This window comes from Ovis canadensis, chromosome 3 (genome assembly GCF_042477335.2).
Source record: "Ovis canadensis isolate MfBH-ARS-UI-01 breed Bighorn chromosome 3, ARS-UI_OviCan_v2, whole genome shotgun sequence".
Classification (NCBI taxonomy): domain Eukaryota; kingdom Metazoa; phylum Chordata; class Mammalia; order Artiodactyla; family Bovidae; genus Ovis; species Ovis canadensis.
In genome coordinates, this window is record NC_091247.1 from 123045264 (window position 1) to 123067845 (window position 22582).

At 37.5% G+C, this 22582-nt stretch overlaps 1 protein-coding gene across 1 annotated transcript in view; it reads right to left on the reverse strand.

Moving 5' to 3' along the window:
- Nucleotides 1-22582, reverse strand: part of PPFIA2 (PTPRF interacting protein alpha 2) — a 511234-nt gene that overhangs the window by 56783 nt on the left and 431869 nt on the right. Inside the window, exon 20 of the mRNA XM_069584127.1 lies at nt 7839-7932. Coding sequence (XP_069440228.1) covers nt 7839-7932 — 94 coding nt within the window. The remainder of the gene's footprint in view (nt 1-7838; nt 7933-22582) is intronic.

Below are 22582 nucleotides of genomic sequence, written 5' to 3' on the forward strand. Positions count from 1 at the left end.
ATATCATATTCATATTTAAGTCAAATATTAAAGTGCTGAGTCCACCAACTTCCATTTCACTTAGTCATCATGAATTCACTTGTCCAGCCCCTGTGATTACAATGATTTCACCAGTTATATTTTCATGTTTTTAGTCTCATTCCAATCTTATGTTCGTTTAGAAAGTAATCAAAACACTTTGCTGAACTCAATATGTATTTCTACAGCCTTTTTCTCATCTACATGTATGGAAAATATCTGAAAGGTTTAAGGACACAGTTTATTCTTAAGGAATTCCATTTATTCTTGGTGATTGAAAATCTCTTTCTTACTGTTCAAAAATAACCTATTGGATGTTTTATGTTTATTTTGAAAAGCTAACCAGTCTAAGCAGGGTGTCAATATACAACCTTAACTTGGAGACCATCCTTTAAATAAGAACGTTAAGTGGTTTTAGGCATATGACACTCTTCTCATTCTGCTCCAAGGCCAGAGACTTAGAGAAAGGATCACGGACACTGAAATACTAAAGTGCAATAATTTGTTTTCATGATTGTCTCTCTACAAGCTCTTTGAAGACTAGGACTGTATAATTCAAATATCAGTTGCTTCTCACACAGTTCCTGGAAAAAAACAGGCACTAAGTAAATGACTGAAAAGTTATCATTTGCATGTTTCATTAATCCAGGATTTACTTCAGTCAAGACAAACAATATGGATCTTTTTATAGAAGGAGGTCATTTTTCTGGTACATGTAACTATCTTGAGAATTCACTTACTATTATTCTTTTGTTGTTGTTGTTATTTTTTGTTATTTATTTATTTATTACTTTACAATATTGTATTGGTTTTGCCATACATCAACATGAATCTGCCACAGGTGTATTCTTTTCATTTTTCATGGGCAGAAAATACAGAGGCTATACAGGGATTCTGATTCTATTGATACTTTGTAATCTATTAACATTGCACCATAGGTTCATAACAATATCCCTATTTCTTAAATGTTTTTTTCCTTCCTCCAAGAGGGCACATGGGTTTTCCTTAGATTCATTTTTTTCCTAACAAATTTCAGTAGATTTTGGCCTTTAGCCTTTGTCTATTATTATTTTTTAGGGTCAGGGAAGTCTTAGAATTGTTTGCGGCAGGAGCTTGGCAGGACTTGCATGATCAGATGGTAAGGCAATGATAGCTCTAACTCAGTGCAGGCAGAGAGGGCAAATTTCTGGAGTTCAAAGCTGGAAACTCAGATATATTTTCCCAGATAAATACTGAGAACACTGGGTTTAGATTCTGAAATATTCTACTTTATTAGATCTTTTTGAGTTGATTACCCAAGAGTGTTCCCTTTAACCATGTCTGTACTAAAGGACGGAAAAGGCAATGGCACCCCACTCCAGTACTCTTGACTGGAAAATCCCATGGACGGAGGAGCCTGTTAGGCTGCAGTCCATGGGTTCGTGAAGAGTCGGACACGACTTCACTTTCACTTTCACTTTTCACTTTCGTGCATTGGAGGAAATGGCACCCCACTCCAGTGTTCTTGCCTGGAGAATCCCAGGGATGGGGGAGCCTGGTGGGCTGCCGTCTATGGGGTCGCACAGAGTCGGACACGACTGAAGCGACTTAGCAGCAGCAGCAGCAGCAGCAGCAGTACTAAAGGAACACTTGGCAATAACTAATTGATTAAAGTACAAATATCTCTTCCATATTAGGCTGACCAGATTCTTTCACCCAGGAGCTTAAAAACGTGAAATGGAAAAGATAAGGCACTAGAGAAACATTTCATAACCTGTCATGGTTGAAGCTTTATAGTGGTCCTGGCTCTGTTGTTTCTGCAATTTCTGAGACTTTCTAATATCCTACAAGTGAATTCCTTTTTTTTTTTTTTTTTTTTTTGCTTTATTCAGCCAAATTTAGTTTCTATAACATTCTTCAAAACATTTTTGTGGAGGGAAGCAAAGACATTTACCTTCCATGTATATGACCTTACTTAGATGGAAAAATGTATTCAAAGCTTATAACACCTGTCTTACAGATTAACCTCTGGAATACAACTCTTTTATAAGTTTAACTTGGCACCCAGGTACTTAGTGAATATCTATTGAATGAAAGAATATTGTGGAGATTCTGTGATACCTTTAGTTATGAATATTTTCAGTGACATTTATTTTGCTTAGAGATACACAAGCTCTGAAACTTCCAAATGCTAAAGATTAAAAATGCCAAGTCTCAAAACACATTAATGTTTATGCACTGAAGGAGACCCTTAGGATTGCAATAGAAATAAATTAACTAAATCTATAGAGCTTCACTTTTATGTCTTTGATGTTCTAACATAAAGATTCATTGGTAGTGATTAACTGTGACTGTTATACTCCAAGGATAAAACTGCTTCTCTGGAGGATGCTGCTGATTGCTAGGTTGGAATGTTAATTTCATTTTCATGATGTTGAAAAATTGATTTCAAATACAGAATCCATATTTACTTCATAGTGGTATCCATTCAGGAGAGTATAACAAATCTAACATATAATAATATATTACCTATACTATAACTAAATATTAAAAATGATAAATTAGCATATTAGTATTTATATAGTATCTTCCAATTTAGTTAAAATACAGATTTCAACATGTATATATGTTTTAATAAAAAATTACACCATGTTAAAAATGCAAGAAGAAAACATTAGCAGTTAAAAAACATACAAAAATTTAGGATTTATATTTCTGGATCTATTCACTGGGTAACTGTAGATTTTAATGTGCTTACTGACTATCAAGAACTGTCATGAGTGTTAGACAAGTGTATTACTACTGAAACAGACAACTGCTCTTTAATCTCATCAGTCTCTGTAAAAATAAGCTTCTTAGAATTGAAGTTAAGCCTAGAAATAAAAATCTTTTAAGTCAATATATGAAAGACTGTCTAATCAAACAAGTCTTTAGATTGAAAGTATAAAGTAGAAAAATGAAACATAGAAATTATTTGAATATAAATGTATTATGACATTTCTGAATCTCAGGATTAAGTGAGAAATCAAGCTTTCAGGGAAAGAGAAAGGAATGTTATACCAGGAAACAATGACAACCAACTGACATTAGACATAAGTGGAAGCCCAAAGAGTAGTATGTTTAAAGCTTTGAGGGGAAATTATTTTAAACTAATACTTTTACAATTTTCCATTAATTTAGGTATAAAATATATTTACAGATCTCTAAGGATATAAAAAGTTTGTCATAAGCCTTACCAACATATTTATGGAGATGGTGATATGGGAAATTAGCAGCTAAATATATTCTAGGTGGAAAAAAATGGGTAAGAAATCTGAAGAGGCATTAATACATAATAATGGATACTTCTAAAGCTCTTTTTTAGGCAAAGATACTAAGGACAAAATTTCATCTCTTTTTTGGTGAGTTCATAGTTATCGATTCTAGAGTAACATATTTAAGGAATCATAATGATGCAAATGCTATTTTTAAGAAGAAAATCCCATGGATGGCGGTCCAAGGGGTCACAAAGAGTTGGACACGACGGATGGCTTCACGACACTACATATACCTTACACTTGTACATCCTGGAAACTGTGACTAGTGTTTCTTTCTGTGTCAAGTGACTTTAACTTGGCGGTTCAGTTTTAGGAACCTCCTTTTATTTCCATATGCCTAAGCTGGGTTCGCAAAGAGTCGGACACGACTGAGCGACTGAACTGAACTGAACTGAAGCTGTGTTCTAACAGCTGCATCAGTAACAAAGCTGACATTTTGATCTCTTATTGTCTGACTCCTCTGTTTACCAGCAAATAAATTCTAAACTTTGGCAAAGAACAGAGTTTCTATTCACTGGGTACTAAAATATTAATACCAATATCCAGATTCTAAGAGAAGTTTGGGGAGTTAGGGAGTCAAAGAATATTTATAAACTGAGGTTTTTGGTGAGCTAGGCCATGTACATTTTGGATCTTGCAGTAGCTTCTTTAATAAGGTGCAGTTATTTTATAGAGTTGTGTGGTTGACTAACTGGCCATCCTGAGAAAGAAGGTTTAGGGTTTAGTCTAAAACATTTGCTGGAGAGTAAAGATAGGGAAATAGGTTCTTAAAGATCAGGATGGAAGGTATAAAAGGGAAGAAGTGAGGTTCTCAGGTCTAGTCTTAGAAATAGCAAAGATATTCAATTGATATTAAATTAGAAAAGATGCTTACCATCCAATGAAATCAAACAAAAATGATGGAAAAGATAATAGAGACACATTAAGAGAACTCTGGAGAATCACAATTTTAATATGGAGACATATTGAAAATAATAAATGATTCAACCCTTTAAGATTTGGAGAACTATACCACAAGGCTCCAGAAACACTGGCTCAATTTTAAAGAGGAAGACTAGACAAATTAATGTGAAGTACCTTGAGTATTAATTGGAAGGACTGATGCCGAAGCTGAAGTTTCAATACTTTGGCCACCTGATGTGAAGAGCTGACTCACTGGAAAAGACCCTGACGCTGGGAAAGATTGAGGGCAGGAAGATAAGGGGGCAACAGAGGATGAGATGGTTGGATGGCATCATGGATTCAACAGACATGAGTCTGAGCAAACTCTGGGAGATAGTGAAGGATAGGAAAGCCTGGCATGCTGCAGTCCATGGGGTTGCAGAGTCAGACACAGCTACTAAACAACAACAGCTCAAAGAATTTCAAGATGAGTTTCAGTTTGACAGAATTATCATTAGGTATTAACTGTATTCCATATAAGCCTGCTGAAGAAATTTATAGAATTGAAGCTTTTAAGGAAAGTATAACAAAGATAAGATGGAATAAAAATGAACTAGGCAGAACAATAGGTTGACTTTAGACCTTCAGGTTAGATGCTGTTCTGAGGGAAGAATAGCACCTGTGTGATAATATACAACTCAGGAAGATCATACTCAACCTAAGAATTTTTAAAACAGTGGATGCTTTAGCAGATACGGTATTCTTGATTTCCTATTTCTCATCATAGGACAGTAGCTAGAATTAGAAGAAAAACAAATGTCTGTACCAGGAAGCAAAGCAAAAGCAGAACAATAGGAACACAGCCCTAGTAAGATGTTTGAATCTATCTGTCTTTAGTTGCTGAATGGTAAGTGTACCTCAAATTAGACCTTTTTCTGGGACGCCAACGTTGTAAATTTCTGAACTTTGCAAACATTTGGAATATCTTGAATGCTGCTCTCTGATTTCTCTCCCATATGGTTTTTCAAAATGTGTCATAAGTAATTTATTTAAAGATTTTAACCAATTAAATTTAAATTCACAGGTTGTCAATCAGAGATACCTGATATCTTAGTAAAGTTAAAAATGAGATTTTCCAGCTGTGCTATTTCCACAGGGGGACTAATGAAATGAATCTCTGATATGAACTTTGGGACAGTGATCACAAGTATAAGTGCTGTGTCCTGGACACATCATTTGGCTTGGTCATTGGATAGAATGTAGATGAACAACTGGTGGGAAGCCATAGTCATTGCAACCATGTCTGTGCAGACTATAGTGTTTAAAGATTTGAAACTGTTTTCTCCATTTTTGTGTGTGCGCATTTTTTAAAAATGTACTTGAATTCTTTTTCATCTTGAAAGTAGATATATGGAATCTGAACACAGAAAATAGTATGATTCGTTGAAGCACATTTAAAGAGGATATAGTGTCTTAAAAAATAAAGAGGATATAGTGTCTTTTAAACAAAGAACATGAGAATTATTTAAATAAAATTTTAAATGCTTCAGAAAATTTGAGAACATGACCAGTGTTTAATCATGTAATAAGAAATTTGATAGAAGTAAAGTTTGAAACTATATCAATTAAAAATAATTTAACTTGCTTATCTTGTAAAACCCATTCCATGAGGACTCGTGACTTTTTGGTAACCCAGAAGCCCAGGCATGGTGCCATAGAAGGCATGGATGAGTGTTAGCACTTCCTTATATGTCTTACAAATATAGGTTGAATATCTATACTTATTGGTCTTTTGCTATGAGATGGTCAATAATAAGAGAGATGCTTCGGTCTTTTCACTAATTAGCAACAACACTTTGCCTTGTTGTATCCATTTTAACTCAAATAATATTATTCTACAGGAAATAGTTGTGCTAAGGAATGTTAGCCTTTGTTGTATTATGGTTTATTCTTAATATTTTTCTTGATGTTCAAGACAAGAACTCCATGTTCTACATTTTAAAATTATATTTTGCCAAAATGTATTTCAAAATGAAGTAATGAAATCAAGCACAGGAAGATCTTTAAACCAAGTCCAGAACTTAAAATCATTTTCTTACTGTGAGAATACTTAGGATTTAAGGAATAATTCTATAAGATTAATATCAAATCAATCTAACAGTGTATAAAGGTAACAATTCCTAAACCTTAATTCTAAATTTATGATTTTGTTAAGTCATGGTATAATGGGAATTTTTAACTTCAGTAGCTGTTAAAATTGACATTTAACTTGGTCTCATAAACAACAAATGAATTATGTGAGGCATTGCCTCCATACTGCCTTAAATGTAAGATGAAAACTGGCCAGATTGCCATTATTTTTAACTATTTCACTGTGGGAAAAATGAGAATTAACTTTAAAGGGAAATAAACTAAGTGCTTAGCCAGGCTAGGGTTGGATTATTATTACTACTTTAGACTTAAAGCAATTTCAAATAAATACACTGAAAATCCTTTAGACTTCAAATAAATTTAATCTTTATATATATACTTTGAGTGACCAGTAATTAAAAAGGTAATATTTATTAGTATAGAATGTGATTGAGCATTTAATTGTATTCAAGAAAGAACGCTCCCAAGGTCACTTCTTTTTTCTGTATAGCATTTCTACTAAATTTGGATATATAATTAATTTCAGTAAGTAGAAAGTTAATGCAACGGTTATACTAGTAGATTCTTCTACAACTTTTAAATACGTATTTTTTTTTCATTATTAGCACACATCTGCAAAGCAAGTGAGAAGGGAAAATATGAGATAAATTAATTAGCATAGGATAGCCACTTGCATGTCAATAATAATGGTGACTAGAGCAATGAACATACTTTCATAGGAAAGAAGGTAAGTATGAAAACTACAAGCCTAACATAATAAATATTTGAGAGGGAAGAAAAGGAATAACCAACCAATAGATCCTGGAATAAAGAGAAATTCTTTGGATTTTAAAGAACATGCTCTAAAGGCTCTATGTCTTCACTGAAAATGTTACTATGCATTAAAAAATATGTTATATATATATAGACCCACTTGTGTCTAACAGCTGCTGAGACTCCAAAATTGCCAATTTTGCAAGTTCATTTAAATGTTCCATATTATATGTGAATGAAAAAATATACTATCAGTTTCCTGACAGATGCAAAACAATCTGCTGTGATTCTAAAATAAGTTTACATTCAATCAGTCAGAGAAATGGTCTCCTTTTAAATACTCCATTTTAGGAGGAGGTCCTTTAATTGTCATGAGAGTCGGGTGGTATAATCTCCATTTTATCATACCAGTTGAGTACTGAATTCAACTTCAAATGGAATATTACATTATTTGTAAGGCTACATTTAAATATTTTAAATATATTTGAGTTTTGAAATAAAAGCTTTGATCTCTTTAAAAACAACTGTTTATTTACACTAGGGGCCAAAATCTTTTAATAGTTAGATGTTTATAATCGTAACACTGGAGCACCAAATAGTTGCAGGGAATACCAGGATAACACTGGCCTCCGTCTATTGTTTTCTTTCCAATTACTCTGTTTTTAATTCCCCACAAACAATGATACAAAGTAAGTAAAAGTTAGAAAGAGAAGGGAAAAAAAAAATCTCCAAACCTACTTTTTCTTCAGCCTTCTATCCTTCTCAGCTTGAGTTCCCAGTTTGCCTAACCCCAGGGACTCCTGAGCTGCAGCTTCAGTCTCCATAAAGCCTCCTGTGAAGAAGTAACCATTCATATTAGGTTGGATACATTGTGTCAGTTCTAAAATAACATTTTTTAAAGTTTATTTGAGCAACTGTTTAGTATCACATTTTTTTTTCTTTTTTGGCTGGTCTTTGTATTTCCAACTCAATATGCACTCAATGGCATGGGTATACACATAAACACACACCAAAAGAATGGGGGGAAAATGTAGGCCATTCAATCACACCTAGTAGCAACTAATACATGTGGCCTATACGTTGAAAAACACTTAAGTATATAGTCTGCAAGCTTTGAGGTTTTTCTACTTTTCTTAGGAAAAATGAAAAAAAAACTGTGCTGTGTGTGAGGCTTTTCTCACTGTTAGAAATATTTGAAATTTTTCATGTATGATGGAATAAATGATAGCCCAATGCACAGAAACTCAAGTGTATGTCTTCTCTTCCAAATTGAGAGAATGGAGAGATAATTGCTGAGTTAAATTTTTTTTGTCTTTTGCTCTAGAACACTCCTCTGCTCACCTGGCTGACTCCTATATCCTTCAGTACAAACCTGACTTTCAGAGCTTACTATGTTCTATAAGGCTTTGCTTTGGTTTATAATTTTAATCTGTAATCTAATCTATAATTTGTAATTTTAACCTGAAAAAAATTCTAAATCTTTCTTCAAAAGACCCTGGTAAGAATTGTTTTTACCAAGCAGTTTATAAACTATTTGATGTAATGTCAGTTTCATTTGGCTTTGGGATATATTTGATACATTTACATAACCTTGGAATAAGAGGAGAATGTAAGTGTGCTGGGCATTGAACAATTTTACAGAGCAATTATTTAGCATCTCCTAACATATCACTGGTCATAAATTATCAGTTGTAAGTGAAAAATGAAAACTTAAACCTGGGCTCTGTTTTCTCTCTGCTATTTACTGTGTGGAAAACATTAAGTCAAGGTCAATGAAAAATGCTCATTATTTTTAAGTAGGTTAAGGTATACATATGCTTTTAATTAAAAGAGATTTAAATCCCATTTAAGCTCAAGATTAGGTAGAGAGATTTAAGCTAATACTCTTACAAAGACTACACAAAAACATTCACCAATGTATCAGTAGATATGTACTATTAAAGAGAATTTTGTTGTAATTGTTTTTCATAATTTATTTTAGAAAATAATTTAATTACTCAATACTATTAGTTCGGGAACACTGTCATAAATAAGTTAATCTCGTAGCCCAGTTATTCTGTTACTGAACTGAATAATTACAAGAAAGTCATCTTCAACTGAAAACATATCTATTGCTATCTAGATCTTACTCAGGGATTCAGAGTTTGAGGAATGAAATTTACTTTATTCAATTATGCACATAAGCAATTAAAACGTAAAGAACTTTATACTGTGAATGATTTTCATTATTTTCATCTCACAAGGAGAAAGCACTTAAGTTATCTTGAAGGAACAAAAGACCTGAAGCAAGACTAATTGTAGGAAAGCATTGCTTACACCTTATTAGAAGCAGTTGCTCCTCACCTCTCTCCTTTTATTCCATGCTGATCTGTCAGAGGCAGTATTTCCATATATTTCAATTTTAAAATTCTTTTTGGTGTACAATACTTTGAGAGGCATTTGCAGATGTAAGTAACAATACAGTCCCTGGTTCCCTTAAACAAGGAACCATGTGGTTTCCCCTCTAGGATCTCCTGGGACTCTTGAATATAATCTCATAAAGGAACTTCCATTTACTCATAATTGTTTCATTTCTTTCTTTTCATTCATTATTTTCATCATTAGGGAAGTCATCTACTAGTTGACTAAAGTACTCTTAGGGAATATTTTTAAATATGGAAATTGCCACTATACAGAATGAGTGAATATTTTCATTTTATTTTTCTCATTGGTGTCCTTGCCCTACTGTACACCCATAAGTTACTATTTACCATATGCAATTAACAGTGAAATTGCTCTCTGGAAATAGAAATGGAAATGAATAGTGATTCACTTAAAAGTCACAAAATTCTTCATCAGTCCAGATGGGGACACAGAGGTTGATGAGTAGACCTATTTCATAAACAATGAGATATTCTCAACCACTACTTGGCTGGATAAATCAGGCTTTTTATTCTTCTGAGGAAAGAACATATAAATTATGATTTAAATTTTTTACATTTTAATTAGAGAAAAGAACATTTTAAAAAGTTTAGTGCTCTGGAAGAGAAACAAAGAGAGCTCTAGAGGAATTCTGTGAGTCCAAACTAGATCCAGAAAAAAATAGTAGACTTTCCTTTTCACAAATACAGTTCTGAAAGTAAAAGGCATGAGGGGCTTGGAAATACTCTGATCACTTCAAAATCTAATACCCTTTAAAGAAATCTGATAAAGAATCATTGCTACGTCATGTTTGAAAATGCCAATAGAAAATGACACGTAAGTCACAGCAGGCAAAATTAGTTTCAAGTGGCATGGGCTGTACCCTTAAGCAGGAACAAAAGTCTAATTATGTGCACTTTTAAGTCCAAATAAAACATTTATAGATGAGAAAAAACATTCTTTCATAGCACTGATCCAGGAGCCCATAAATCTCAGGTTCATCTCTCCAACCATCTGACCAGCTAACTGTAGGGTAACCTTAGGTTTTCTAATGAACTTGTTTACTCTATGAGTGATTATATAAATCTGGTGAGAGTCTCTTTCAATTTTTCCTGGGCATCAGTGGGCTCCCATGGCCGTGTGGACTTTAGGAATATCTATTCATCTAGATCCATGTTTTATTCATTTATCACATACAGCTATTGAATACTTGAAATATGAGTATAAATCACGCACAAGATTTTGAAAACACAGTGCAAAAAAAAGAAAATATATACCTACTTAATAATTTTATACTGATGTCTAGTCAAGGCTATGGTTTTTCCAGTAGTCATGTATGGATGTGAGAGTTGGATTATAAAGACAGCTGAGCACCGAAGAATAGATGCTTTTGAACTGTGGTGTTGGAGAAGACTCTTGAGAGTCCCTTGGACTGCAAGGAGATCCAACCAGTCCATCCTAAAGGAGATCAGTCCTGGGTGTTCATTGGAAGGACTGATGTTGAAGCTGAAACTCCAATACTTTGGCCACCTGATGTGAAGGGCTGACTCATTTGAAAGACCCTGATGCTGGGAAAGATCGAAGGCAGGAGAAGGGGACAACAGAGCATGAGATGGTTGGATGGCATCACTGACTCAATGGACATGGGTTTGGGTAGACTCCGGCAGTTGGTGATGGACAGGGAGTCCTGGCATGCTGCGGTTCATGGGGCTGCAAATAGTCAGACACGACTGAACGACTGAACTGAACTGAACATGTTGAAATGATAATTTTTCTATATTGGTTTAAATAAAAACATTGTTAAACTTAATCTCACCTGTCTCTTTTTACTAACCCTCAATATGGGTACTAGAAAATTGAAAATTACCTATGTGACTCATTCTTTTGGCTTGCATTATATCTCCATTGTGTTGGTTCTATAGAGGAGACAATACCAATTTTCAGAGGGAGTGTAAATATTTGCCTATGTTGGTGGGGGAAAGGGAGCAAATTTTTATACGTCACAATGATTGCAAAGTGCAACAGATATATATTAAATAGGAGTCAAGAATTCTAAACACCCTTCAGTAAGTAGAAAATGTTTTAGTTTACCCATTTTGAAATTGCAAGAGTGTGCCCAGTGAGAAACACTCATTCTCCAGGAGACCTCTTAGTAATATGGAGTGTGTACATACTAAGTTGCTTCAGTTGTGTCTGACTCTCTGTAATGCTATGGACTGTAGTCGGCCAGGATCCTCTGCCCAAGAGTTTCTCCAGGAAAGAATACTGGAGTGGGTTGCCATACCCTCCTCCAGGGGGATCTTCCTGGCCCAGGGATCAAATTCACACCTCTGACGTCTCCTACATGGCAGGTGGGTCCTCTACCACTAGCGTCACGAGGGATTGACAGTCGATCAGTTGTTCCGACTCTGTGACCCCTCTGTACAGTCTATGGAATTCTCCAGGGCAGAACACTGGAGTGGGTAACCTTTCCCTTCTCCAGAGGATCTTCCCAACCTAGCGACTAAACCCAGGTCTCCTGCATTGCAGGCAGATTCTTTACCGGCTGAGCCACCAGGGAAGCCCAGTGCCACCTGGGAAGCGCCTAGTGATACGGCGAGAGCATCTTAACTACACCCCATCTCATGGCATAAGGTGTTTAGGCATAGAAGGCTTGAGTGCTATGATTCAGTGGATACTCAGGTAATATATTGCTTATCACCTTGTCAGTGGCCCCCTAGAGCTGGCACATGGAAAAGCCCAAGGCGCAATCCATACCCTCTATGAAGTTCTCTGGGCCATCAGGCACTCCGCAGACTCTTCTGTGAAGTTTTCAAGGACTTTGAAGTGTTTGAGATAGGATCGCTTTTAGGATGTGAGGGGCCTAGTCAAATATTTCTTCCAGACCCCTTTCTATACAAATATTTTGGGTAACCCAAAATTAGTGGAACAGCAATCTATTGTTACCCAATCTCATATGATACCATTCTCTCAGCAGGAGTGATTCAATTATTAGGCCATCCTTCTGGAACCAAGGTCAGGCAACAAGGTCAGGTTGTTCTGGCCCAGAGCAACCCTACAGGTAAAGTCTCTAGGCTCCCCCAGGAATCTGGAGAACACAAGATACAGTAAGAGAATTAGGGAGAAATAGGGACCCAGGGGCACATGGTCTGCTTGAATTAGGCATTGTGCCAGACGGCACTGCCTTCCTGTCTTGTTCCATCTAAAAGGTAACACAAAATTTGAATGCTTCTAGAGACTTGACCCGGAGAAGACAATGGCACCCCACTCCAGTACTCTTGCCTGGAAAATCCCATGGACGGAGGAGCCTGGTAGGCTGCAGTCCATGGGGTCGCGAAGAGTAGGACATGACTGAGCAACTTCACTTTCCCTTTTCACTTTCATACATTGGAGAAGGAAATGGCAACCCACTCCAGTGTTCTTGCCTGGAGAATCTCAGGGACAGAGGAGCCTAGTGGGCTACCGTCTATGGGATCGCACAGAGTCAGACATGACCGAAGCGACTTAGCAGCAGCAGCAGCAGAGACTTGACCTGGGGCTTCCCTGGTGGCTCAGTGGTAAAGAATCTGCCTGGAATGCAGGAGACTTGGGTTCATTCCCTGGGTTGGCAAGATCCCCTGGAGGAGGGCATGGCAACCCACTCTAGTACCCTTGCCTAGAGAATCCCATGGACAGAGGAGCCTGGTGGGCTGCAGTTCGTAGGGTCATACAGAGTCGGACACAGCTGAAGTGACTCAGCAGCAGCAGAGACTCGACCTACACAAGTACAGGTCTGGGGAAAGGGTGTGCTGCCGGGATGGCATTGCCAGTCCAAGCTCTCCCAGGCACCAGAGGAAGGTCTTAGAGAAATTTTAGGAGAGGTGCTACAAAGTATAAGATTTCCTAAGATCCAGGCTGAGAAATTTAGGAAAGGACGTGCATAGGCCTAGATCTATGGATGGTTTTGATACTGTTCAGTCGCTAAACTGTGTCTGACTCTTTGCAACCCCATGAACTGTAGCCCGCCAGGCTCCTCTGTCCATGAGGTATTCCAGACAAGAATACTGGAGAGGATTGACATTTTCTTCTCTGGGGGTACTAGATAGAGATACCTGTTCATTGGGATTGTGAAGGCAAATATCTCTATGTTGCCTGGGCCTTAGACTCTATTGAGTATAATTTATTTCCTGTTGGCACTTGAGGTATGAATCTGTAGGAAAGTCAGGCCAAGACCCATATGGCAAGGGCTCTATAGCCCCATCTGTCCAGCAGAGTTCCTTGCTATCATATTAAAAAGAAAATCTAATCCCAGAGAGATTAAGACTATCATCTGCAGCTGATCAGCAGCTCCATCTTTCATCTACTTGACCACTCTTCGGAATGAATCCATAGTACTCATTTTGATTTTAAACACACTTGAATTTATAAATGATGACTTGCTTCCTGACTCAGTCTATTAGTTCTGGAGGAGGCACCTAGGCACCGTGCCTGGCTCCTAAATGGCATGTAATAAATGCATTCATAACTGAACCTAAACACTGCTTTCTTCATAAGAAGACCTTTTCATTATGTAGAACATGACTCATCTCTAACTGATGCTTTGAGAATTTATATTGTATTTGCTACTTCCGTAACATCTAGGAACAATCTGAATCTGGAGGTAAAGGCTAGCACAGCAACCCAAATTTTGTGTGTAGAGACATGCTTGCTCAACAATGTTGCTCTGATGTTGTTGTTGCTTCTGCCCATTATTTTCTTATGCTGATTATAATAAATAATAGATATCAGACCATTATGATATACAATCTGACAGATGACCATGAAGAGAATTGCAATTTAGCAAGCAAAAATGGGTCTTTGAAATGTATTGCTTCTCATATGCATTTAAGGGAAACTTGCAAGAGTAGTTTTTATTTTTTTTTTACTCAATAATATACACATTTTATGTATCTTTAATTAGGGATACTGCCTGCATGATTTATACGTATTTTTCTGCTTTTACCATTTTCCCACCTGCTAGGATAATCACGTGTGCTCTGTTCATTTTTGTTTACGGTCATTATTATTAGGACTGTGAAGACCTGGGTGGGTCTTCTACCTGGGTGTTTCCCAGGTAGTAAATGTGTTAAGATCATGTGGAACAGATGACCCACCAGAAGTAATAAATGCATTTAGCATCACTACCTGTTCACACTCTGTTGCCATCTTCCTCACTGGTTAACTGCCTCTGAAGCACAGCGTGGTGTGCGATTGCCCCGACTCCTCACTCTCCCTTGTGCTCCCATACTTGATGCTGGGACCCAGGTCATTTCCTTTGCTTGCTGTGCCTTCTTCAGGTTGCTGCCTCCTAATCTATGCATTTCCACTCTCTCCACAGCTAGGCAACTTGATCCTCAATCCTTATCACTTCTTTGGCTTGATAATTTGGTTTCACACTTCACACCCCAGCCTGGCATCCACTTCCTAACTAACCATATAAAGACCCAGGTTCCTTTCCATCACATCTCCCATGGAGTTTATCCTTTCATGTGGCTTCAGTACTTTTTGGACAGATAAGTCTTATTTGACACTCAAGTTTTATACCTTTTCAATTCTAAAGGAAAACTGCACTTTGTTCCAAGTAGAGTCAAACATATCCAGGGAGGGAAAAAATTAATAATTTGAATACTTTACTGACCTTATGTCTACATGTTCTATAAGAAAGTTTATAATATATTCTGTGATGCTTTTACTATTGCCTTGAATTGTTCTTTACTTTTTATGCATTTATGTGTAATACCCTCAAGAAGTTATAAACTTTTTGAAGAAAAAAGTTTAATTTCATTAAGTTTCCAAACATGTTCCATGAGACTACGAGCTCACTGAAATTCTTTTTGATGGAAACAGTCCCAAGAGTATATTGTCTGGAGCACTCGCCCAGGAAGTGAGAGCTGGGAACCACCACCAACCCTCCTGCCAGTGGCTGCTTTGCCTGGATGATTGTTGAAATCATCTGTTTCTGTATAGTATAGAGTGTGGGTCATTACATGGCCTTTCAGTTCAGTTCAGTCGCTCTCGTGTCCGACTCTTTGCGACCCCATGAATCGCAGCACGCCAGGCCTCCCTGTCCATCACCATCTCCCGGAGTTCACTCAGACTCACGTCCATTGAGTCAGTGATGCCATCCAGCCATCTCATCCTCTGTTGTCCCTTTCTCCTCCTGCCCTCAATCCCTCCCAGCATCAGAGTCTTTTCCAGTGAGTCAACTCTTCACATGAGGTGGCCAAAGTACTGGAGTTTCAGCTTTAGCATCATTCCTTCCAAAGAAATCCCAGGGCTGATCTCCTTCAGAATGGACTGGTTGGATCTCCTTGCAGTCCAAGGGACTCTCAAGAGTCTTCTCCAACACCACAGTTCAAAAGCATCAATTCTTTGGTGCTCAGCCTTCTTCACAGTCCAACTCTCATATCCATACATGACTACTGGAAAAATCATAGCCTTGACTAGATGGACCTTAGTGGGCAAAGTAATGTCTCTGCTTTTGAATATACTATCTAGGTTGGTCATAACTTTTCTTCAAAGGAGTGAGCATCTTTTTATTTCATGGCTGCAGTCACCATCTGCAGTGATTTTGGAGCCCAAAAAGATAAAGTCTGACACTGTTTCCACTGTTTCCCCACCTATTTCCCATGAAGTGATGGGACCGGATGCCATGATCTTCGTTTTCTGAATGTTGAGCTTTAAGCCAACTTTTTCACTCTCCTCTTTCACTTTCATCAAGAGGCTTTTTAGTTCCTCTTCACTTTCTGCCATAAGGGTGGTGTCATCATATCTGAGGTTATTGATATTTCTCCCGGCAATCTTGATTCCAGCTTGTGTTTCTTCCAGTCCAGCGTTTCTCATGAGGTACTCTGCATATAAGTTAAATAAGCAGGGTGACAATATGCCGGGGGCCAGCCCATGGCAAAGGTCATGAGGAAGGAGGCTTGGCATATGCAAAGGCGTGATCAAGCCTCAGGAAACCCCCTGTTCCTGAGCATCTACCCCAAAACCAGAGTCTGTTTTATGTTCTCCTCCATAACCGTTTTTCTTGGAGAAGGAGTAAACGTGCAGCTCCAAGGCAATAAATATTCTTGGGCGTGACAAGAGTGTTTCAGCTTATGGACTACTCTGAAGGTTATCTAGCCCACCTGTATAGGTTCGTCCAGCCACATGTGATTGTTTACAGCCTCCCAATCTGAGAGGCACAAGATGTTTTAGACTTACTAAAGGTAAATTCTTTTGGAGAGTTAGAAATTATTAGTATAGTGGGTTGGTTAGGAATTATATTGGTGAAGGGTTTTTCATTTGTTGTGTCAATAATTGCTGCTAATTCCCTGCTCTGGGTAGGACAAGGATGTCTTAGGTCAAACCTCTCTGCTGACAGACTAGCTTGTGTGACAGGATTAACCATACTCCTGCCACTACGCACATGATTGTTTACTACCTCTTAACCATAAACAGCACAGAGAGTTTTGGAGTATTTCGAGAGTCTTAATTAGCATAGGGCTTTTTCTTCCTATTGAGTCAATGATTGCCGCCAGGCCTCCATATCCTTAGGCACCTGGGAATATATTAATCAATGTATTTGGAATATAGAAAAGGAAATATAGTAGTTTTTAAGGTTAGCAATACTTAACTTTTTGAGTTAATGAATTTTCTCTTTTGTAATAGATCACTGTACTTTGTTATAAATCACTGTGTCCTTGCTATGTAAAAATGTAACTTTATCACTATCTTAAGACTAAATAGATCTTAAGGGGAACATTGGTGAAAGGATTCTCATTTGTTGGGCTGATGTTTGCTGCTAAATCTCCATATTCCCTGCCCTTATAATGAATATAACTAACATATAGGAGAAATAAGTATTAACCTTTAAGCATATAGGAGAAATAAGTATTAACCTTTAAGACTAATCATGTTAACCTGGGGTTAAATAAATTCCTTTCTTGATTGTAACTCACTACACCCTTACCCTATAGGAATGTAACTTTATTTGGAGGGTGGTGCCTGGTGTAAGAAAAAACACCCTTGGAAAAAATAAGTTTTTGGTTATCAGAAAGAAAGGATCATAAAATCCCTAAGACCTTTTTATGTGAAGCACCTGATTTTGATAAAGGTCAGGACTGCTGACCCCTGCGTGACTCTGTATTCATCCCTACATGTAACAAAAGGTATATAAGCAAACCCAAAAATAAAGAAATTGGATCAATTTCCGGAAAGACTGATTCCCCCATGTCGCTTCTTTCTTGCTCCTGTTTCTCTGGCTGAATCCCCATCTGGATTCAGCCTCCTTTTCTCTACTACACTATCTGCTACTACACTATCCGTTTCTAATCTCTCTCTCTATCTGTAATTAAATATGTATTTTTCCAAAGACGCCGACACCATCCCCACCTTCGAATTCCCTGGATCCACCGGGGCTGGACCCCAGCAACAATATACAGCCTTGACATACTCCTTTTCCTATTTGTAACCAGTCTGTTGTTCCATGTCCAGTTCTAACTATTGCTTCCTGACCTGCATACAGATTTCTCAAGAGGCAGGTCTTTAGACATGACCTTTAGATATCTTCTAACTCTGCTGCTGCTAAGTCACTTCAGTCGTGTCTGACTCTGTGTGATCCCATAGACGGCAGCCCACCAGGCTCCCCAGTCCCTGGGATTCTCCTGGCAAGAACACTGGAGTGGGTTGCCATTTCCTTCTCCAATGCATGAAAGTGAAAAGTGAAAGTGAAGTCGCTCAGTCATGTCTGACTCCTAGCGACCCCATAGACTGCAGCCTTCCAGGCTCCTCCGTCCATGGAATTTTCCTGGCAGGAGTACTGGAGTCGGGTGCCATTGCCTTCTCCGATCTTCTAACTCTAAAAGTCTGTAATTTGAAAAATGAAATGCATTTTCATAGTACAAAACTCATGTTACATATTTTGTAGAAAGAAGAGCTGCTGGGTCTAAGGCTTAAATATTAGGGCTTCATAGATTCAGGACTACTAGGTTTGAAATTGGTCTTAAAGATCATCCTGTCCCACTGCCCTTCCAATTCTTGGATCCCTTTCTACAAGAGTTCTTCCTACTATTTACCTAGCTTCTGCTTGAGGATATCCAGTGACTAATAACTCATTATTTCACAAGCCAGTTTGTTCGTATATAACTCTGACTCCCCAGTGTTCTCTTTCTTATTGAGATGAAGTTAGTCTTTTAACACTTTGGCTAGAGTTTTGTAGCCTTACTAAACAATGAAAAGGCCAAAGATTCTGCATATAACAAGCTTTTCAAATATTCGTAATCAGCCGTCCAGACAGGTCAGCAAAGGGAATGGACGTGCTCTTCAACTTAGTTACTCCTCACATAATTTCAGTTTTCCGTATCAGCTTAATATTTCCCTCCAAACTTCCTTCAAAGTTATGATCTGCCTCTGAAAGTGTAGTTATCAGATATGCATTCTATTCCCCGGCTCATGTTTTACAATAGCAGAACAGGATGAAAAGGTCTTCTTTTATCTCAATACTCTATGTCTATTAATGTGTACTAAATTCATTGACTTATTAACTTTAAAGTTACATGAATATCCAAGTTTTTCTTGCAAAAAATGCTCCTGAGTTACACTTTAAAAAATAGGATATTTTGGATCTTCCATATCTCAGGTTTTTGAGGTAATCATAAAAGAAAGAACACTTATTTTTCTTTCATTTGTGATTTCTTTCTGTATCACCAATCCATGAGTCAGATCACTGTGCTATTGAAATATTCATGTTCAAGTGACTGGGGGATGTGTTGATCCAAAACAGTGACTCCTCACCAAGCCATGAGAAACCTGGATTCAGGGTGTCATCACTCTACTCAGCATCACTATTAAAGGAGGAGTATTCACCTGGTTGCAAATTCCATCTGATTCTTCCATCACTCAGGCTCCATTTGACATCCTGTGTACAAGGCTGCCGTGAATCACAGCTCACCCAAGTGCCTTTCCTGTTCTATTACTGAGTAACTTTGTCAGAGAAACAAACAGGCTCCATCTGACGTGGCTGTTTTGAACACAATTTAACTTGCTTTGCTTCGAAACAGGTTGATGCCTTTGGATAAAACTAAAAGTCAAGCCAGTCAACATCCCGATTACTGATGTGTAATCAGGGATCTTGAGATTTAGAACCTCTGTTCCTGATTGTCTTGAGTTCAGACAATCTAGCAGGTAAAGCTCTTTTGGGCCAGAAACAGTATGTTTCAGTATGAAGTGTTTGTTTGTTTTTTAAATGAAAGGTTGTCTATACTTATATACCATCCACCTTGCTAAATTCAGAGTTCTTTGATGTCAGGGCCATGCTTTCACCATTTTCCAAAAGTCCAGTACTCTGTACCTCACATTGGCTCATCATATGCTATTCATTCAAAATAGGAGTAAATAAATGACTTTGGATAATCAACATTCTACCTGTCCCCACCTATCAAAATATCAGTTCTCATGGGCTTCCATGTCCTATTGTTAATGCCTCTTTCCTGGTTGAAGTTTTGCTTTTCAAGTAAGAAGATAGAGGCAAAAGTGTTTTGGAATAGCTGCACTTATTTGCATAATTTGTTCAAATACATTAAATCTTTGTTTTATTCATTTTCTTTAAACTTTAAAATAACTAAACAAAAATAATAAAAAATAAGAATTTTATAATTCCCCTTTTGATCTGGGCAGTTTTTTCAATTATCACTTTATTTTGGCTAGTGCCTTTTTGGATATTGTTCTTACTTATCTATGACATTCAACTATATCTGTCATTCACGTAGATACAACTTATGTAAAAAATCTTTTAGAATTTGTTTTTGGGAAGAGGTCACTTATTTTAGATATACTGCTTAAGTTTACATCATCATAAATATAACTGCGTTTATTACAATTCTCAAATTTCTTTGATAGTATCTAGCTTTGATGTCCTAACCAGTCACCCAGGTTGGTTAAGACTGAACTTGTGTCTAGAATTTTATGTGTGGAAGTCAGCGTATGGTAGGTTGTAATGTGACTGACGGATGAGGAAGAAAAAACTCACTTAAGCTTGGATGATACGGGTTGGGAAAAAGAAGTCAATATTTAGGGAAGATGGTAGGATCAAGCAATGACTTTTAAAATGAAGGTTAGATATGAGCATGTTTAAACATTTATGGAAACAACAGAGATGCATTGCATCTCGATGCATAAATCGGAGGGGGGCAAAACTGTGGTCACTGGGCTGTTAAGTCTTCTACGACCTGCTATATATATAGCCCAGGAAACTCTACTCAGTGCTCTGTATTGATCTATATGGGAGAAAAATCTAAAACTGAGCGGATACATGTATACATTTAACTGATTCTCTTTACTGTAGAGCAGAAACTAACACAACATTATAAATCAACTATACCTCTAATAAAAGCAAATCTAAAAAATGTATCTTATTACATCCTGAATCTATGCTATACTCTAGGAAGTAAGCAGAGATATTTATTGGCCTGCTTTTTTCCATGTCTATCAATAAGATTATTAAACATTTTTTTTCATCTTTTTTTAGGGGTAGCGATGGCACCCTACTCCAGTACTCTTGCCTGGAAAATCCCATGGATGGAGGAGCCTGGTAGGCTGCAGTCCATGAGGTCACTAGGAGTCTGACACGACTGAGCGACTTCCCTTCACTTTTCACTTTCATGCATTGGAGAAAGAAATGGCAACCCACTCCAGTGTTCTTGCCTGGAGAATCCCAGGGATGGGGGAGCCTGGTGGGCGCTGTCTCTGGGGTTGCACAGAGTTGGACACGACTGGAACGACTTAGCAGCAGCAGCAGCAGCAGCAGCGTAGCTATTGTCAAGTTAACTCATGCTTCTTTGCCTCTATGAGCTAAACTCTTCAAGAGTTCTAAGACCTGGGACATGGTCCCAAACCTCAACTTTGGTTCTTTGACACCATCAGCCCTCTACCATGTTACTTTCCATGGCATCATCTTCTATCTCCTATTTCTTTTTTCATTGATAAAAGAAAGCATATTGGCACAGTGCTCCCATGTCTGAATTTTCTAGATCAAGTTATTAAAATCATGATCATTAGAGATGTTTCCCTAATTCCTTCTAACGTGTGCATCAGCAGCACTCAGTGGCAACCCCTGTACTTGGTTAGGCTTCCACGGTCTTCCCCTCACAACGTGGATGCCCAATTTTCAGGACAGAAGTGAACATGAGTCTATATTCCTCAACCAAAGCACTAGTGGCACCAGGCACCATTTCTCCAGGAAAACAAAACAAATCAAAACATGACTTACTGAAGCTTACTTGTGCCTGTGTTTTCTTATTTTCTCAAGTATTATACCCAATAAAGACCTTTATTTCTGGTTTCTACAGGAACTGTGCTCCACCCTCAATGCAGCTTTTCTATAGCTCCTAAAGTACAGATTTTGGTCTCTGTCTTCCTCATCAGCATTGGAGTTCTTCCTCTGCTACTCTCACTAGCTTTGTTTATACCCTATTGTTGCACATAGCAAAACAAAATCGCTCAGAACTCAGGAATCTTCTCAGGTCTACAATGTGATCTTGAAAAACTATTGCCATTTTCTGATTTGGATGGCGTTGATGAGAACATAATTGTGATTAATTCTCTTCTGATCTCATCTGTTCTAACATAGAGACACACAGTCACAGAAAACGAATAAAAAGGCTAAGTTTCTAGAAGTGTTTATATTTTTGCAGGCTTTATATTATATCCTAGATGTCTTGATTCTGACAATAAACAGTTGTCATGTGAAACAGATTTTAAAATAATGTCTTGGTGTGCACATTTTATATTGCCCAAATAACCACCTTCTTTTAGCCTAAAAGGGTCCTTTCCTGAGAAAGAGAAGCCCAAGGAACATTTTGTTCTTCTGTTGAGTAATAGTCAGTTACAAAGCCCATGTGTTACGGAGATAGGTTTCCTATGGCTTCTGATGTTTTTTATAGGTTTCACACTGTGAAACTTGGGAAAGGTATTTTTGAATAATACTACAGTTGTAAATCTGCAAATATGAACACCATACTCAGAAATTCTTGTACTGCCAGGGAAGCAAACTAATTCTGGGGGATGGGACATTATTTGTGAGC